Source organism: Wasmannia auropunctata, unplaced genomic scaffold (assembly GCF_000956235.1).
Source record: "Wasmannia auropunctata unplaced genomic scaffold, wasmannia.A_1.0 LD335975.1, whole genome shotgun sequence".
Taxonomy (NCBI): domain Eukaryota; kingdom Metazoa; phylum Arthropoda; class Insecta; order Hymenoptera; family Formicidae; genus Wasmannia; species Wasmannia auropunctata.
The window spans coordinates 285,784-307,004 of NW_012026915.1; the positions used below are offsets into that span (position 1 = coordinate 285,784).

The 21,221-nt window shown below is 35.8% G+C and overlaps 1 protein-coding gene and 1 non-coding gene across 2 annotated transcripts; both read right to left on the reverse strand.

The window, feature by feature from the left end:
* Positions 1-2,329: 2,329 nt before the first annotated feature.
* Positions 2,330-8,182, reverse strand: LOC105454789 (alanine--glyoxylate aminotransferase 2-like). Its single transcript, XM_011697671.1, has 9 exons — positions 8,101-8,182; positions 6,112-6,215; positions 5,853-5,971; positions 5,490-5,724; positions 4,154-4,247; positions 3,564-3,772; positions 3,207-3,426; positions 2,721-3,119; positions 2,330-2,532 (listed from the first exon to the last, which is right to left on the reverse strand). The coding sequence occupies exons 2-9, from the start codon at positions 6,174-6,176 to the stop codon at positions 2,422-2,424; spliced, it is 1,452 nt and encodes a 483-aa protein (XP_011695973.1). The 5' UTR covers positions 6,177-6,215; positions 8,101-8,182; the 3' UTR covers positions 2,330-2,421.
* A 4,767-nt stretch (positions 8,183-12,949) lies between these two features.
* On the reverse strand, positions 12,950-13,031 carry Trnas-aga. The gene has a single exon. It is a non-coding gene; the product is annotated as a tRNA-Ser (tRNA).
* Between the last annotated feature and the right edge of the window lie 8,190 nt (positions 13,032-21,221).

Below are 21,221 nucleotides of genomic sequence, written 5' to 3' on the forward strand. Positions count from 1 at the left end.
TACGTCGAAATGGCTATTGGAGATTTTATTACTTCCGAGTTATCTTCGTTGACTAAAGATAATTATCAGCGGAAGTACGTTATCGCCTGAAATGCATTGATGCAATTGATCATGTGGATGTCACGGTCAAGGTCCCAAGTTATCGGTTATGGCAAAGAGAAAGATGAAACATGAATGAAGACCGATGATAAAGCGCAACGGATGCTTACATGTGCACTTTCCGATGATGACCACACAGTTGACGCAGCAATTCGTGATTGTTCACGAGATATCTGGTTGAAAATTCAATCGATTTACGAGACAAAATCATAAAAATTCTGCTTAAGAATTTCATCGAATGTGATTCAATAATGGTGAAAGCGTTGTAAAAGCTATTGTGCTTAATTAGCAGTAATTCAGTACAAGTTAAGGCAACCGGTGAGAAGCTTTTAAAATCTAGTTTGATTGTTAAATCAATTAACAATTTGCCTTCAAAATTTAATAACTTTATGTCAAATTACTACATACAAGTAGCGCCTCTGGAAAAACGCTTTATACATTCGATGATTAAAACTGATACTAATTAAGACTCATGTGTGTATACACACACACACACACACAGTAATTATATGTTTACATATAATATTTATACATTTATTTATATAGTATAATATCATTTAACAATTATTTTTGTAATTATATTAATTATAATCTTACTACAGTTTTGCAAAAATTTTTTAAATGTTTCATCCTTTTAGATTCGGTCACGTTTTACCTTGTTTGCGCTTCTTTCTTTTAGTTTCTATCTTGCTTTATTCAAATATTTTCACAACTCTTCTATAATATAATTTTTTGTTTAATTTTTTGTAAAATCATGTTTATATTGTATATAAAATCGAATACTGACAAAGTAAGCAAGTGCGAACAAAGAAGGAATAACATGAAAGAATAAAAATTAAAAATAATAACAGTACTCTCGATATTTAAAACTTAAGTGCAAAACAGGCCAATGAGAGTCACGAACGGTTTTTGGTGCCCAAAGTTTTTGTATTATAACATTAAGTTACATTAATAATATACAGTATACGAACATTTCGACTCATTTAGAGTCATCTTCCAGCGCAATAATGTCATAACATGCGAAAGCAATAAATGATCCTTGTTCCTGGTAGGATGAGTCACTGTTGGTTACCTTTTCTGAAGCGGAATCCTTAATATTTAAGAGAGAAACAATCTTTGATTGATTGCTTCCCCTGAAAATATGTGGAAATTTTATATATAATCCTAACTATTATTTGAGGAATTATTTTCGAAACTTTGACACACCCCAATCAGAACGAGAATCCTCATGAAACTTTAGAAATGAATGATGATGCAAATACACAAGTTGTTAACAACTCAAAACTTATTAAATGCGTGGCCGCATGATCACCAACAATTTAAAACTGTACAAAAAGCGTAGTGTCAGTAGCGCGGCTAACAAGTGTCTGAGTCTTCTCCGTCGGAAGATTGAATCCCATAATAAAAACATCGTACAATAAATAAATAAAAAAATTAAGGTAAAGTCGAGACAAACGTTATGGCATTATTGCGCTGAAGATGATTCTAAATGAGTCGAAACGTTCATATACTGTATATTATTAATGTAACTTAATGTTATAATACAAAAACTTTGGGCACCAAGAACCGCTCGTGACTCTCATTGGCCTGTTTTGCACTTAAGTTTTATGAAAGAATAACTTATTTTATCAATGCAAACGGTACCAATATAGCGGCATCACATATAATACGATTAAAGCGATTATTTAATTATTTATTAGTTTGCTTGCACACGTTTGTTTCATTTGTGATATGATTTAATGATGATTACAAATATATAAAATTAAATCCAAAAACAAAAGTTGACAAAAGTGAACAAAAGATTAATTATAGAGTTAATTATTTTAATAATAGAGTTAAAAAAGTATTTAAATATAACAAAATAGAATCTAAAAAAGAGAAGTGCAAAGGAAGTAAAATACGACTGTTCCGAGAAATTATAATATTTTCAAATATTTCAGGAATAATATACTGACATATAATAAATATATTCTTTATAAAAGAATTATATTAATGTAAAAGAATATATAAATATACTAATATAAATTAACATTAATATAAACCAATTTTATCTTGCTAGGAAAAGTTGATAACAATAAACTTTATTTATATAAAAATGCATTTATTTAAACATATTTTATAATATCTTAATATTATTACTCTATTTTACTAAAATAATTCTATTTTTTTATTTACGTATATTTTCAATAGTTATATAAAAATATGTCATAACAAGAAATAATAATTAATCTTAAAAATAATAATACTTTTTTTATATGAAGCTGTTAAATTGAACATTAGCTCTTAAATTTAACATTTGCAATAATTGTACAAAATACGTTATTAATTAGCGTGAACAAATAATGAATTTCCATTGTTGTTCACCGCGGTGCTTCTGTCGACTTCTATGGACGAGATCGTTGCTTTGATAATAGTTGTAGTGGTTTCCGATTCCTGAAACAATTAATAATTACATTATTATTATTTAAAATCACCCATATTTAGTATAACATAGTAAAAATTTATTCGACTAGATAAATTCTTATTTCTTTTTATAATAAAAAATAATACTTTGTTAATATTTAATGTTGGTAACAACTATAATTGCTGGCACATCTAAGTAAATGCAAAATGTAAATCACCTCCTCGAAATCGATATCAACTTCTTCGAGCACTTCATCGAGAACGGATACGAAATGATTGGCATTCTCGAGTGTGAAGACCATCGGCGGCTTCAATTTCAAAACATTATTGTCGGGTCCGTCGCTGCTGACGAGAATCTTCTTTTCCTTCATCCTGGACACCACATGCTTTGCCTCCGCCGTCGCTGGTATCTTCTTAATTCTGTCGCGCACCAATTCGATGCCCACGAACAGCCCGGCGCCGCGCACGTCGCCGATAATCCTCCGTCGTTTCGCCAATTTCTTCAGTTCCGCAATCAGATGGTTGCCAACTTTCAAGGCGTTCTCCTGAAGACCCTCACGTTCCATGACCTCCATCACCGCGTTCGCCACTGCGCAGGATACGGGATTGCCCCCGTACTACCGAAATTACACGGAAATATCTTTTAGTAAAAGTATATCTTTCAAAATATTAATATAATATTAATAACGTCTTTATAAACTAACGGTGTTAAAGTACTCGATTCCAGTGTCGCAGAAACTGCGCGCGATCTCTGGCGTTGTAACGACGGCCGCGACGGGATGGCCGTTGCCCATGGGCTTGCCCAGTGTGACTATGTCCGGTACAACGTCGTACAATTGAAAGGCCCACATGTGAGTGCCGACTCTGCCGAAACCGACTTGAACCTCATCCGCAATACAGACTCCTCCCGCTTCGCGTACGTGCCTGTAGGATCAATTCATTCCATCATATCCTTTTTTTTCCACACTGCCATTGATAATATATTTATTCTAGCGTTATATTCTCCTGTGTATATAGCGCGTATCCACATGTATATAATAATAAAGCGATCCCTCATGTACCTGTATACATTCTTGAAATAATTCTGTGGCGGCAGAATCTGTCCGCCGACCGATACGAGACTTTCCGCGATGTAGGCGCAAACTCCACGTCCTTGAGCCTTGATGTCTTTGCAGATTTCCTTTACATCCTTGGCGTATTTAACACCGAGGTCCTCGTCGACGTAATCGGTGGCGCGATACTTTCCGCGGTAGACGTCTGGGCAGGGAGCCTAAAAAAGAAAAGTAGCGATGTGTGAAACGTATGAAATAATATAAGTACATATTTTGTTCAACAATATAAACGACATAAATACTAAATAAGACAAACATCTCACTTTTTCATAATAAAAAAATTTCAATTATCTACATCTATATGATATTTATTTTATATAATAATAAAGAATTTAATTGCAAATCTATAATTTCCAAATATATGTCGGTCGCCAGATTCTTGTCTTGAAATTCTACTTTTAATTAGACATTTTAATCTTCGCGCCTATGTCTTGTTGATTTAAACTTTTTCAAAATGGAAGATAATTCTTACGCAACAAACAAGCAATTTCATATCACTAATAAATAATCATTAACAAAAAGTATTTGAAATACTTTACCACGTGCACCCAGTCCTTCTTGCCGGTACCGTTAGGCTTGTTGAACTTGTATGGCGAGATATCGATTATCGTGGTCAAATGTCCGTGATAAGCGCTAAAAGCAGAGAGATAAATGTGAACAGAAATTTCTTCTCTGGCCGTTAGGTTCGTCGAAATTTAATTTCTTCGAAGCCCTGCAAGGCTACAATGTAACTTTTTAAAAATTATTGGTTATTTCTCGTTTAATAAGTATTATATTTTATTAAGTAAAAGCAGTTCCTGAAAATGTAACTCTTTTTTTTAGCTTTTTTTCCCATTGTTGCCGAGGACGTTCAATGGCCTCACCGTGGCTACGATATTCGCACGTGTCCGTGTAGTTGCCAAGGGCTACTCATTTATAAACTCGAGCAAAAAGACGTGAAATAATTATTAATTTATGTGGATTCGAGCTGCCCAAAGCTATCAACGTCGATAGAAAGACAAAGCGCAAAGTCCACGCAGCGCAGCTGTTTAAATAATAATTGGAGCACAAGTGCACGTGTTATTGTTATCAGTTTTCTAGTATGTAGTGGTAACAAGTACATTATTATCTCAACGTTTTCGCAACTTTGTATATTTTTAGAATTGACGCTCAACTTTGACAAAGTCGCTTGACGTGACTTCGCTTTGTCTTTACTTTACATTTTTATTTAACCCATCGTTTAGCGTTTGTTCCTCTCTCTCTCTCTCTCTCTTTTTATCTCTGTCTTTCTTTCTCTCTCTCTCTCGGATAAGTCCAGTCCAATATTCAGCGACATCGTCCTCACCGACAGAAGGAGAAAATGAATAATGATAGAGTGTGTATCATACGTGCTGGCACGTACGTCGGTCATGAGACTTACGCCACCTAAAAACAGCGACAAGATTCTTTATGGCGGCGAATTCTATTTCCGCCGCGGTGAAAAGAATCGGATGCCCACATCCGATTTCCCCGGATCTGCCGGCATGCATCTCGATCTCGATGCCCAAAAAAAGCGGACGCTCCCGTTCTCTGTCTGATTTAGAGCGGTATGACGCTGCAAACAAGCAAAAGAGAAAACCGATCTCATTAGTTTCGGCAATGAATTTTCTCATCGTGTTTGTTGAGCCTGAAATATCCAACGTATGTATATATTTTGATGCACATGCGACATTGCTCACGTCGAGAAGATCCGAGTAGGAACGGAACAACGGAAGTTCATTCCATATTCGTCTCGTTAACCGACGGGACTTTCGTGACGTAGCGCGTGGAACTCAATAATAGAATTGTTATATAGAAATATACGAATACACACACAAAAACATAGGAGCATTAATTCCGACAGGACTGGAAACTTACTGGTCCAACGTAATGACATCCTTGTTCTTCGTGTGCGTCCGAGCGAGACGAAGTGCAAGATCGTTAGCTTCGCTCCCGGAGTTCACCAGGAAACAAACGGACAGCGGTTCCGGCAGAAGCGACGCCAGCCGGCTCGCGCATACCACCAGGTTGTCGTGAAGGAAACGATTGTTCGTGGACAACAAGGCCATCTGTTCCTGACCAGCTCGCACGACGTCCGGATGGCAGTGGCCAACTGCAAGAGAGTTAAGTCATGACGATTAAGAAGCTACGTAAAAGTAATCCGCAATTATCATGTCATTAAGATCAATCAAGCTTAATGACGGTGAATTGCCTAATTTTTAAGAATTCAAGAGTACATACCGTGCGCAACGTTGTTTATGCAGTCCAAGTACCGATTACCCTTCTCATCGTACATGTGTTGTCCTTCGGCCCTCACGATTTTTAACGGATTCGACTTGTAAAATAGCTTGCACGATTGCCTAGAATCAAAATTAATTGGCAAAATAATCATTTTTTTATCGGCACTCTTTATATTATATTATTTAAAATATAAAATAGCGGTAGGACTAAAGACACCTCGTAATTTGTATTTTATGCCGTTTGTGAATTTGATACTTACCCGATATAACGGTCGCGAAGCCTTATAGTGTCGGATTTTGGCATCTGCTCTAAAGATTCCGCCATAATTGAGCTTTTGATAGCACTTCCTACACTAGCTAATACCTGTAAAGAAATAACAGAAAGTTTAATTATTTGACTTATCATATCAGCAATCATGATCGTAATGTTTGGCATACAGTCGTTTTTTGTCGTACAGTTCCATGACGTTTGAGCTTCTCTAACAAGCTTGGCCAATCATGTTCTTATCAAAATAAATTTAAAAGAGCGATTCATGCATCAACAAATTTTTCTGATAATTAAACAAAGTTTAACGATAGGAAGATAAAAATTTTTATCGCGATGGCCTTATTATACTTTTTTAGCTTTCCTTATATTCTAAATATATTCTAAATAAATATAATTATAAATAGTAAACTTTTTGAACCTAATTCGGAAAATTGATATTTTTTTAAAGAGTTATTACAGTTATTTTCTTAAAGAGCTATTACAGTTATATTACAGTTTACTAATTTTTATCATACATTTTTTTTCTAACTGTTTAAATTAATTAAATTAAACTTTGCATAATGTTAATTAAAAAAGATTAGTGGTTCATTGATTTCCTAAATTACATAGAAAAATTCTTCTTTTCCTATCACTTGTAACTGAAGATTATAACCGCTTCGATTTTTCAAGGTAAAAATTCATCTGTTAAAAAATAACGCAATAGTGTAAATGGAGTATTCTGCATAGTAATAACTGATAAATGTCCGCGTGTGTAAATGATAGGCACCCGAGGAGTAATTTTCCGGTGGCCGATAAGTGCACGTGATTACTACGTGCAAGTAGTATTTCCGTACGTGAGTGACCTCGCATCTCGCTCGTAGAATGAATCTCGAAGAGAGCAATTCGTTATATTAGCTGATAATTAATATTTAATAATTATTGTTAGCAGTTTAAGACACATAGACAAAGTAAGTGTATAACGTATAACAAAGTGCATATAAGCACGATATTTTTAAAAGTGAAATTTAAGAGATGTTTCTGGTTTAGACAATAAAAAAATAATATTTTTTCCTTTTTTATATTTTTTTAAATCTTTATAATATTAAGAATATATCGTCAAAGCAATTTCACACAAAATTCGAACAATTTATCGGTATTTTAATAATATTAGAGATAACGTGCAGATCAAAAAATTCTAGTGCGGTCAAAACTTTCTCTCTATCCTTTATTCTCTCTTTTAAAAGATTTTAGTCAAAAGATTTTAGTGCAGTCAAACCTTTCTCTCTCTCTCTTCCTTCTTTCCCTCCCTCCCTCCGCTTGAGAGAAAACTTTTTTATAAAACGCTAAATAAATAACGATATCATTATCATTATCATCCCTCTCTCTCTCTCTCTCTCTCTCTCTCTCTCTCTCTCTCTCTCTTGATTTATAAATTCACGAATTATTGATCTGCGACAACAAATGTTAACGAGAGATTACTTTGTTAAAAAATTATTGATGTATTATCTAAAGTTACTCTTAACATGCATGACTATATGACAAAGTTGTAACATCGAAAACGCAAGAGCTTCTGATTTTTATCAGTTATAAGAGAAAAATTGGCTCATAATTAGATATAATAATAATAATTCTCTTAATATTCTAACTGAGAAAAAATTAATTCCATGGACTAAAAGATAAACTAGAGACTTCATTGTTAAGAAATAAGAAAAAATCCACTGTTAAACGAACAAGAAACAGCATATTTACTACTATATATTGTTTTTATAAATAATTATAAAATAATGAAGATTAACAAAATAATTCTACTATCAATTTTTAGAAAAAAAAAAAAAAAGAATAATTAATTGACATTTTATCCTTATTCATGAAATATTGAATGGCCTTTCTATTGTTGCGATTATAAATAGCATGATGCTGTTTTGCCGAGAAAATCAATAATAAATAGAAAAAAAGAGACTTGCGTACAATTCGCGTACGATGTATTGACGATGTATTGTACCTGAACTTTTGATGTAACGGTGATCTAACGTGATCTAACGTAGCCCAAGACTTCGTTACTGCGGGGCAAAAGCAATGTACTGCAACCTGTATACGTCATATATAGAGGGAAGAGCAAGTCGGCGGGGGTAAAAATATGGGGATGCGCACGCGTGTGCGGACCAACGATTCTCCCTCCACGATCGACATCTCCCTTCCCACGCACTTTTGTGCGTCACTCCGAACGTCGATTATTTGAATTTCAACACATTCTCTTTTTTATGCTGCACAATTATAACAATTACATAAAGCGATTGCCGATATCAATTCGATGGGTATCTTACGTATTTTAAAATTAATTTCAATTGAAATTAAAATTGAATATTCTATTAAGGAGCAATAATTAAATCTTACTCAAATACGATATATTACGAAAGCACCAGTTGTGATACATACACATAAAAGTGGTAGTTAAAGTTTAAATATACGAAATTAAATATACGAATCATTAACTTTCTTTGCGATAGACGATATTTTTAGTCTTGCAAAAAGAGGGGCGCAAACTTGCGCCTTGACACTGGTAATATCGAGGTTTGGCAAGAAAGATGTCGATGTGTATATTTCCATTTTGCCAATCGCGGGTCAGATAAAAGCAAAAATGAGATCAGAATATTGTAAATAGATGCGTAAATCAAAGTAGAGACAGATTAACATTTCTTTGAAACTTTTTGAACCGCATTTATTAGCTACTCCAATACGTGGAAGATCTCGGAAGATTCCTGAATGTCTTGTTGAAAATGTTTTCTCGCGACTTCTGACTTTTGACAAAGCAGCAAAAGATATTCATGGATTCATATTTCGGGCGACGTATAAATAGTACGGCATTGGTATTGTCAAAGCCACCGGCAAATATCGTGGGCACGATAGAGACATCCACGTGCGGCACGCACGTTTCGACGATGATAGCGATACGCGCGACACGTGATACGCGCGCTATCGGACAATTTAAATGACAACAGCAATCCGGCGATACGCCGCGATATCGCCCGTGGCAAACATAAGTCACGTTCGCTCGATTGCAAATCTTCCACACAGTGCGGGCGCGAAGCCAGCAATCGTCGCTGCCGACTTTAAGCGAGATGCACGTATATCTGCAAAAACCGCTGACGCTTTTCGCGGCGTTTTATTTTGCAGATAACTCGTTGCCCAATAATTTTTAAACAACACAGTTTGTTGAGTCATAGCATTTAACTATAACGATCTAGTAAATTATATAATAATCGTTTCGATAAGGAATTTTAAGTCGTTTTTGCGTAGAAACTTCATGGTCGTTTTAACAATATTTCGATAATATTTTTCCAACGCAGAATATTGTTTTTCCAACGGTATTTTATCTCATTGTTATTTGTTTTATTGTTATGTTGATATTTATTATCTTTATAACTTCAATTTGCCGATTAATTTCAAAAACATCCATTGATTATATATATGACGGTGAAAATAAATCTCGTCGCAATAACACTTTACAACACAAAAAAACCGAAATGTTTATTGTGCGATAAATTTGACAATGAGTACCAGAAAAATACGCCGGGCATATTTCTGCCGTATTATTGGTGTCAAATCTTAAGCGAAATGCAAATTGCAAACTGTTTTGCAAGATTTTATTGGCCGAATGAAGCGCAACGTCCGTGCTCTTGACGTACACTTATTTGTTATACTTGCGTCACACAGCTCGTTCTATGTACGTCCTTCATGAGATAATGTTCTACAAGCGGGGCTTGTCTCTTTTAGTTAACGAATAAAGCGTTTTATAATCTAAGATCTTCTGATTGATCTATTTTTGAGCGTGTACTATGTGATTGCGCTAATAAGCTTCATATATTGAAGTACATACGCTTATATATTAGATATACTTGTTTTTTTTAATCTTTATCGTATTTTTTCTTTTAATCTTAATCTTGCTTCTTTCTTACACAACTCTTAACTTCTTCCGTACAGAAGACATAACAATTTTGAAGCAATTTAATTATATTTAATTTTATTAAGATAACAATGTGATGTAATGTTACAATTAAAAAAACAAACAGCTCATCTATTTTGTGCAATCCAGTGATAAGCAATGAAATGATAAAATATTAAAACAGTCAAGAAATAATATAGCTATATTATTTAGGATCTTAAATATACATGTCTTTAAGGATCTTAAATATGTCTTCTTGGTAATATTTGCAAATTTTTTTTAAGATACGTGCATTACAATTCCGAAAAACTTTCGCAAATATATTTTAAATCCGCAATCCAATTTTAAAATTAATTATGTGTCACTGATATTAATTCTTAACACTTTTCGATTGTTTCGACTTTTTCGTCGACTTGCAATAACTGAAAGAAAGAGAGAGGTGTTTGCGCTTTAAAACTCGACCGGCTATTACCTCTCCCAGAAATACAGTAAACGATATAACATGACCTACGATAATAACTAAAAATGCAACGTACACAGAATGATCTCTGAGACTCATTCCGCTTTCGCTCTTGCGTCCCGATTTTTCGTCCTTCCAGAAATCGTCGACGTACTTCCTCGTAAAGCCAGATTCCTCCAGCGACAACAGCACGCGGTTAACTTCATTTTTGAAAGGCGACTTCACGTTGAGCCTGTGCACGCGATAATGCGATAGGATGCACAGATCGGAAAGTCTGAAGAGCCGCTTGCCTTTACGTTTCAACTTATTCTCCGCCAATTTACCGTCAATCTCGGACGTGAAGTACGCCTTCGAGCTATCCACCGTCCCGTCCTTGTTTTGAAGCTCGTTGTTGGAGTTGACGAATCTCCTCATGAACTCGGGGGACAGGCCCTCCGTGGCCGCGAGCTCGTCGTACACGACCGGCTTGACCACCACCTTCAGCCCGGTGTTGTACAGATCCTGAAAGGTGGACACGCGCGTGCTGACCGCGAACTCCACCACGAACTCGAGCAGCTCCGCCTGAAAGATAATCGTGTACTCCGCCACGGTCATCACCACGCCGACGAACAGGATCTTCTCCACGAGGCTGCGGGGTCCGTGAAGCGGCGCCATGCCGAGGATCAGACTGACCGTGTTCAAAGGATCGCGAACTCGCTCGGTGACGCTCATCAGCAGCGAGACGCACCACACCACCGCCGCCAGCAGGAAGCCGAACAGGATCGTGATGATGATCCGCCAGAAATCGACCAGGATCTTCGCCGCCGGCATCGCCGGGACCAGCGCGCAGACCCGGTCGTCGCCGACGGCGACGGTGTGCTCGTGCTGCGTGCTGTACAAGTCCCCGTACACGAGCCCTTCGGCGTTGTACCTCATGTCGCTTTCTCGCAGGTCGCTCGTGTGCACCACCGTGCCGTTCACGGCGTCCGACAGCGCATTCACGAACAGCTTGGCCAGGCCGCCCACCGTGCCGTTTTCCAAAGTGCCGTAAGGACTCACCTCTTCGAATGTTACCTTGAATGTATGACCGTACATGTTTCGTAGCTTATTCGGGTACCAGACGGTACTGTTTTCATACACGGTCACTCTCGAGTAATCTTCGTTGAATCCATTGAACCTGTGTATAGCCACGAAAAGTGGTTCCGAGTATTGCGGATGAAAGGACACCTCTAGGATAATCACGTCAAAGAGCCTTTGTTTCCACAGATAACCGAGTTGCCGTCGTCCGTCCAACGTAATTTTGTCCGAGCCGATTACCAACAGGAGCTTCGGCGTGTGCTTGGGATGGGATATTAAATTTACGTCGTTCAGCATAGTGTCTAGTTCCGCTTCGTTGACATTATTCGATGTATAAATGTAGATCAATAGGGTGCCGGAAGAAGCCAAGTCTCCCGGTAGGAAGCCGAGACCCAGACGTCCTCCGGAGATAAGGATCTGCGACGGCCACGTCGTTGCCACATTCCGGGCGACGATATCAAGCAGACGCTGCGCTCCGTAGATATCGTATCTCTGAATCCTGACAATCACATCCTGCCACGTAACCGACTGTAAAATCCCCTGGATCGCACGGTCGACGTTGGCCTCCTGATAAAAATTCGCTCGAGCGACGTCGATCGCGGCGAAAAGATACGAAATGGCACTCGCAAATCTTGCACTCTTCATCCCTTTTCGTCGTAGATATTTTCGTTCGCTTGATTAGATACGTTGCCCGTCGAATTGGAATATAGAACGCCGTCATTCCTAAGTTTGCATGCACTCGAGTGATACGCTTGAGGTCGAGAGACTATATTGATCCGTTATCATTCAATTGCTCACGCGGAGAAATATAGCTATGTAATGGCTTTACGTAATCATGGGACATTACGGAGAACAAAATAAACGATTATGATAACTCATCTGTATACATTTGATTTTATCTAATAATTGCAGCACGCTTTGTACGAAAATCGTCCTAATTCGATTCACTGAGAATCATGCGTATTGCTTCTTCATAATTCATTAATTCTCCGCCTACTTGTGATTGATTACCGTCCGCTTGTGTCAATTTTTACACGTTGCAATTTTCTATCATCCCCTGTTCTATCGTTATCGATGTGGATATGAATTATCTCGATTTGGAAAAAAAAAAGTATCAATAAGTAACTGATACAGTAAACACAGCGTGTTGAGGCAATCGTGATTGAAATCGCGCACTCGTAACACAAATATCTCTCCTGCGTTGCGATATCGATTACGAAATAGGCTCGCATTACACTCACTGCAGCATTACATTATATCTATGTCTATGATATACGTATAAATTATTATAAAAAATAAGTAGATTGAATAATTATCGATTATTCGGTATTTACTCGACAGTTTATCGTTCTTGCGTATTGATTATGAAGCAAAAAAAAGAAACACCTTCTTCGCAGTCGGTAGGACTCGAACCTACGCTCCCAGAGGGAATCTGATTTCTAGTCAGACGCCTTAACCACTCGGCCACGACTGCTACAGACATTTTATGTTATTTTTAATCATTTCATAGTGAACTAAAGATATATTGTTTAAACAAAAAAAATATATACTTTTTTTTTAAATACACACGTGTATCGTCTGATTTAATATTTTACGCAAAAACGACAAAATAAAATCGTTTACTAATAAAACTGTCTCTTATTGATATCAAAAATATTACGTCTATGATAAATTTACTTCGCAAGAAAAAAAAAATAAAGCTGCATAAAATCGCTGCATGAAAATAAACTTTCTTCGATATTACCTTTATTATCTTTCTCTCACTATTCTTTATTACTTCCTTTATTATTCCCTTGTGACGTATTTAGACGAGAACGCGTGCCATAATTTTCCGGATAAGATGAGCAAAGATATAACGTAGAGAGTCACACACATATCCTTTAGTAAGACGATATCTGCTTGTTCTTTTAAATAACATGCATTTTCTGATATTTTGATATTTTACGCAACGACAAAACAGAATTTTTTTCTAATAAAATTATCTCATTGATTTACTGTGTCAAAGAGATCAAGTTTACGATAAATTTATTTCGCAATAAAAAAAAGAAGAAATATCAAATGAAACTGCATAAAATCGCTTTATAATAAAATAAATTTCTTTATTATTCCATTTATTATCTCTATTAGTTTTTATTACTTCTTTTATTATTTCCTTCACATTTAGACGAGAATACGTTGTATCGAGATATTTTTTAGACGACGTCGAGATAAATTAAAAGATGGGCTAGGAAGAAAAGATGCGGGACGTGATGAATTTTAAAGTGTTCTATTAAAAGTCACGCAGAACACGTTTGATTACATTAACGATCGACGGATTCATAAATAGACCCATTCCACAACATTCACGATTATCATGCCGTAATAGCCATAATAATAAGTACCTTAGCGGGAATATAATATAATGACAAGTTTTTATATATATTTATATATATATATATATATATTTATGTATATTTATATATGTATATACTCTTACTCGTGTTCCGTAAAAGAGCAAGCGAGAGTGGCCTCGTTCCTTTCAAGTTAGAGCACAACGAGGCCACCTTTACGCAGTTAATCTATAACAATACATCCACAACGATGTAAAATTGTACATTTGAATATATGTATATATATATATTTTATTTATTTATTTATTTATAGTATATATTACACACGCGTAATGCCCTTACGTGATATAATATATACGTGTCTGCATCATATTATATAGAGATATAATATGTATATATATATATTCTTATAGCTCTTATAAAATATTCCTTTAACACCTAGAAGTTGAAAAACTCTACGCCCTACGCGACGACCTGAAGAGTAAACCTGATATATACGAATATATTATATGAATGATCATGACGAATATGTATCTCAAAATGACAAATGATCGAGAGCAAGATAGGCCTAACAGTTTATCCGCCGCCCGCACGTGCGAGACGATAATTATAGCATCAAATGCGCGTATATATCGTCGTCCGACCGAGTCTCAAGTCAATGCCAATAGCGGATTTATAAATAAAGCCGAGGCTTTCGTATCAAAATTACTCATTCTTCTCGCGATCGGATCTCCGTCGAATATGTTAGGCCTATCCTACGTGGCACATGAAAGTCAAGAGTCCTATACAGTGCCTAAATACGCCATTAGAAGCCCGATACACTTATGAACGATGTTAACATCTTTTTTTTTTTTTAAACTCTTTCAAATCTCGAAATGTTTTTTCAAATAAATTCGAAATTTTAGGTACAAACGGGAAGGTCCAAAGTTTTCGAGAGAACGCAATATCCGATTTTGACACCGAAGTTATCAATCGACGACGCGATCAATTTTTACACAATCAACGCGTATTTCTTTTTATGTATTTACGTAGAACAGCGCAGCGACGTGGAGACTTTAGGGATCGCCTTTCGTAAGATTATGAGATTCAATCCGCAGTTAAATTAAATTTGCGCGTTAGTAAATCACACGCTAATTTCGACCGATATCAGGCTGTGCGATGCGTAGAATTTTCTACGCAACAGAATTTTCTTCCGCGCACTTGACATCTCCACAGAAGCTGCGGACTGATCTTGATACTTAAAACTTACGTATTATACTTGGGATATACTTCGGACAAGAGTGACCGATCAACTACTGCAATGTCGCAGGATCGTACCACGACAAGGACTCGACTTTTCAAACCGGGGCGGAGGGGAGTTTAAATTTCGTTAAATCTTTGAAAACTCGTTACCTCTCGAAAAATATATGCGCGATCGAATTTCGCGATTCCCGCCGAATCTCCGTTATCTTCTATTACGCTTCGAGAGAAACGTCGTGTCCCTCGTAATCGCGATCGAACGGCAACACGATATATTTACAATGTAAATATTTCCTAATATATATCAAACTACTAATCTATCCCGCTTAGCAAGATAAGGACAGACTGAAAGTAGGGCCAAAGCCAATTCGGGACAAGTCGTGCGAGTAGTAGTTATCGTTTTATCAAGCGGCGAGACGAGATTTGCGCCCTACTCACAATTCCTTTTGAAAAAAATAGAAGTTATTTCAAAGTTTCCGTAAAGACTTCACGTGATTACTTAAATAAGATTTTAACGATGGGAATACAGATAAAATTATTATGATACTTCAAAAAGTAGAAAAACACGGTATTATTTCGCTTTATCGAGATAGGTATATTAAATACTTCTATAGTGTTTGATGAGAGGGTAAAAAGTATATATATGAATTCTCAAAGAACGAGCAGCGTCTTACGTCCAAATGCTCTCAACTATACCATTTACATTCGTCAGAAATGTCCACATTTTGCTCAGTCGCTGCCGCTAAGAGATACGCCTTTTTTTTTACTTCCGGTAGAAAAACGGAAGGGGCTTCAATCCGGAATGCATTCTTCATTTTCACCTGCAGTCCGTACGCATCGTCGACGGGACATCGTCGACGTTGCTGTAATATTTTTATATCAAGCCACATATCTTTCTCTTGATATTACGTATCTTTTTTTTTTGTTACCCGTCTAAGCTGTTCGGTAAAAATATACGTTAACTATGTATAACTTATCTATCGGCACGTTAATCAAACTGACGAGGTCGGGCATGAATTGAGCAAATAATCGGAAAAATAATGATAAATATATCCGCTGATAAAAGAAGCAATGTGGAGAAATAGCCGCCAAATTGTATGCTATTTAACGTTAATTTACATCATTTAGAGAATCTCAACTTATTGTGATTGCTGTACATATATTTACCGTTGATACAATGATACACAATTGAAAAGATTATCTAAAATTTATACACTCGCCAGTCAGTTACGGCGCAATCCGAAAAATTGAATCTACAAAATGCATTAGGAACCTTAGAAGTACGAACTCGAAATCGACATTATACTTTTTAATAATGTAGCAAAATCAAAATATGTACACATATAAAGAAAATGTTGCACTTAATGCCGATGTTAAACTATTATCGATTTTGTTTTTCGTTCAAAAAGCTAATTTTTTTAAAGATCTTATTTCGCAAAACCTGCGATTCCATTCCCTTCTACTTTCTTTCAGACATAATCAATATTTTCAATTTCGCATTTTCGTGCAATTTTCGTGTCTCTTTTCAAGAGCTTAAAGTCGACTAATTCACAATAAACGCGTGGAAATGTTATCCATTAGCTTTTTGGAGATTTATCTTCACCTTTTTCTTTCAGCAGAGAAACACGAGTGTTTTACACCAAGGTATTCGCATAGCGGTACACGTATACTCCATATTCTCGCGAATTTTCATGTACAAGCATGTACAAAAATTCATATTTTACAAGTACGTGCCGTAAATTCAAGTGAAATTGCTCAAGTGTAGCAAAGAGAAATTTTCAATTCGTTCAGAAATTTTCGAATTGATTGTCAGAAAAATTTTCATATTTTATTATCAATTTCTTTTCGTTTATTTGCGTGCCGTAATTGGCGCTCCAATTTCGCCAAGGGACCACTATCGGTTTCGACGCAAATTGAGTACGGAAATAAGAGAAATATCTCATCTGTTGCTAGCGCAATATCATCTTAACTTATGGCACGTAAAATAGACAATATATTCTAGCAGCCTACATATATTCTGTTATCTAAATACACTTAGTATATTTATGTCCACCGCGAAAGAATGCCATTTCCCTCATCTTAAGTGCATTCTCTCTTCGCGAGATAATGGACCGCACAATCTCTAATACTAAAAATCCTCTCTAATCATAAATAGGCTACTGAAATGTCTCTACGATTCTCTACGAGCATATCATTATCGATTATATGCACAATACGCAAATGTATCTAGATCAAATATTACGACGATGTCCTCTCTCGCGGATTATTTAATAAATGTTGCTTAATACATAAGAAACGTACGAACAAAACATATTGTATGTACGTCTTCTTCATCCAAGATCTTTTTTGATCGTGACGCGAAGTATTTGCATAATATTGTTAACTGTCTGTGTAACGAGTGGGAATCACGATGGTTAAGGCTCGATGCGGCGTTTCAGTGTTCTATCTTGTTAAAAAAAAATATAGCGGAAATAGTAAATGTGATCAATCAGCTGCTATCACCGATAGCTAAAATTAATTAATAATAACGATGCCAATGAATTTATTCTTTATTAATGGATGTGAAACTGTGTTTGAAAACTGAGTTTTATTGCCGGTTTGTATCACAAAATTGGCCATATATCAATCTTATTCTGTGTATCTTCTTTCATTTTAATTAAATCGACAGTAACTCTTTAAGAAAGTCTTTCCACGGATGGCAAAAATATATATGTATGTACGTGAAATCATTAGCAAGTCGACATTATTACAAAATAGGTTCACTAATTGATAATACTAATTTTTAATTTTTACGTCTCTGTGATACAATTGACGTCATTCTTCGAAGCGTCGGAAGTTGATTTCAGAGAGTTAGTCTTCCGATCTTTTTTTTTTTTGTTTTTTTGAGACATTGGCGCCAAGAACAAAGATAAAGAACTGAAGATAAAGGAGTTATATATTACATCGTGTTTTAAAGATGAAGCGCAGCCTTAACTTCGTGAGCGCGAAAAATATGTCTGTCCCCGATGCTTGTAGCATCAATGTCGCGACGCGACATCGTTAAACGCTTGGTATTGCTCTCTCAAATCGCAGTCACGATATCGTAAATTAGTGGCAGTGCCATTTAAAAATGCTTTTCGCGTACTAAATCTACATGACACTTCTCGCTCGTCTCTACGAATATACGTATAGCCACTCGTGAAACTCTCGTTCGGCGTTATCTCAAACGACACTACACAAAAAACCTGAATGCGAGCTGCGTTATCATCGCGCGTTACAACACGCCGAAGCGGAATGCCATTTCCACGTCCTTTAGCCTATTTTCAAACGCGCCAATCGCCAGACTGGAATTAAATCTCGAAGACGTAGAATGGCTTCCGTCAATACGATTAATCAGATATCGCCTGCTTGTCAAGTGCTGCTCCGAGAAGCTCAATTTTCTAAGGCAAATGTTTGACTGCACTCATGAGTGATGTACACGTTGTCTCATTAAAATCTATCTTAACAACGACGAAGCGCAACGAATGACTTCTAAACTCATGCGATTCATAGAACTCGCGTAATCGCGCTCGATTCTGATACTTGCCCACATGTCGATGTCACTTCAGTATTTTACTCGCCGGTTACGAGTCGAATTAATGAGGGATGCATAATTACAGACAGTGAACAATATCATGGACGAATTACAGACAGTAGACCTTATGTAGAACGTCTCTCGGGGGAAGGGGGGGACTTGCGGAGAGAGTGTTTCACATAGATTTTGACGAGGCACTGTTCAGAGTTCATACTAGAAACAATAACAATTGTTTATCTTGTAATATACTTCGCGCGGCGTGTTACTCGTGCGTGTACGTGTGTGTTACAAGCATTTAATTATATAGTGAAAATAAATCTTTTTTTTTCTCTCTTACCGTTTATGTCACGGTATTTAAATCCTTTTAACTTACTTAGGCTATCGGATTTAATGTATAAGCAATGAACTCTCTTTTTCTTTATGTTTTCTACGATAGCACAACAGGTGATTTAAGGGTAAATCATAATAAAGGCAAGATGTATTAAAATGGTTTCGCAATTATCATTTACGAGCCTATACGTGAATTATCTTCAATGAAACTGCAATAAAGAAAATGTTATGCGAAATTATTCATCTACTTTCCATCGAAGAAGAAAACGCAAAAAAAAACAGAAAAACAAAAATCTAACGATCGCATGCCAAAGCAAAGTACAAAAAGAATGAAGGCAAGATTTCTCCAGTTATATTTCGTCGGAGGCTGGATAAGATGGCTCAACACTAAAGCTGATATGTCGGCTGTAATATTTTTCTTCTTTATTTATGTATATATAATATATATATATATATATCTCAAATTATTTAATTTAAAAATTACAGAGATCATTTCGTTTACGAACTGTCAATAATGACAAATAAGAATACGTTGCGATCAGATGTAGCATAATGTAAATCTACAATTACAATGAAAAGCGAAATTAAATGTAAATAATATGGGATGAAAAAAAAAAGAAAAATAAGAAGACGTGGCGGTTCATTAGATAGTAATAGTAAAGTGCTAGAGAATAGTAAAAACGTACTTTCATCAAAATTTGAATGTAACATTAATTATTACCTCCATATATATGTGTATATATACGGATTTTATTTGACTACCGTAAACGGATGTTAATATTATTTAAATTTGTTACTTTACAAAAATAAAATAAGACAAGAGAATTAATTCTATCTATCAATGAAAGTAAAATTTTCCTATCTAATTACGGCCAGAGATGCGTAATTAACTAAGAATGGTTTCGCGAAAAAATGACATTCGATGATTCTTCCGACGTGAGTCAAAGACCAAACGTGAATTTTGATTCTTGACCGTTATTATAATATACATCGTTTCTTTTTCAATGCAAAAGACACTATTATGAATTAGCATCATCAAGAATTCTGATGTTCGATATATCATTATCTGTTTAGCGCACATAACATAGATTAACGCATGTTAGCATTGTTCTTGTTTACGTTGATCATGCGAGTCACAAAGTAAATATGTACACGAAAAACTTAAATGTAATAACGGATTCGGTTGGACGCAGACTAGAATTTGTTACACACTAATTTACCTAAGTGCAAAGGCATGAAAATCAGTTTACATCGAGTGAACGAACGACAGCGTCAGCAACATTCATTCTTGCATTCGACACACATTCTGAGAATCCCGCCTATCCGCTTATACAGCAATACTAGAGAAAGTTTTTTTTAAATATATTTGATTTTTCGCATTCACTGCTCTCGTTCTTACGCCGGCATATTAATTACAGCTGACTGGTTCAGTTATTCATCTAATATGCATGCGTCTTCACGTAAACTCACGTCTAGATCTAAGCTGTATATTTTTTTTTTTTTTTGCGTTAGCGCGCATTACTGCATCCAACAGAATTCGCATAAAAACTTATTATTTGCTATACATTTATTCGCTACAGCATATATATTTAAGCTTACTCATTTACTCGTATCTAAGAGCTTACCCGTACTTAATCTAATTCATGTTTTACGTCGGTAAAAATTCAGCAGAATTCTTCGGATTTGAATTAAAAAATGTCGTTTTACAAATAAATTATGAAAGTGTAATTTTTATGTATATAATTTTATCTTAATGTCATCTTTGTTTTCAATTTTTTTCTCCATCTTATTTTTTTCCTTTCTCTTCCCATCTATCCTGCTTTTCCTCCAAAGAAACTAAATATGCAGTATAGGATTGCCATCATTAAGTTGGTTTGCAATTCATATATCTCATATTAGCATAACAATTGAGATTTATTAAAACGAGAATGTTGCTTCTATTATATATTTTTACAAAACGCGAACAAAATTTCTTATCTAACTTTACTTTACTAACGGCGTGTAAAATTAAATAAAGAAATGATTCCATGTATTTTCGATACTCTTCTTGCGCGCGTATTCGATATAGAAATCCTCAATTAAGTTAACCTCGATTCTTGACACTTATATATATATATATGTGTGTGTGTGTGTGTGTGTGTGTGTGTGTGTGTGTGCGCGCGCGCGCGTGCGTGCGTGTGTGTGTGTGTTATATACATATTTATATATAGCA

Excerpts from the sequence above, each read along its gene's own strand:
- LOC105454789 (XM_011697671.1), bottom strand. The coding sequence starts at position 6,176 with ATGGCGGAATCTTTAGAGCAGATGCCAAAATCCGACACTATAAGGCTT. Across the intron at positions 5,972-6,111 it reads CTTCGCGACCGTTATATCGG|GCAATCGTGCAAGCTATTTT; the intron begins GTAAGTATCAAA and ends TTTTGATTCTAG. Across the intron at positions 4,248-5,489 it reads GATGTCATTACGTTGGACCA|CGCTTATCACGGACATTTGA; the intron begins GTAAGTTTCCAG and ends CTCTGCTTTTAG.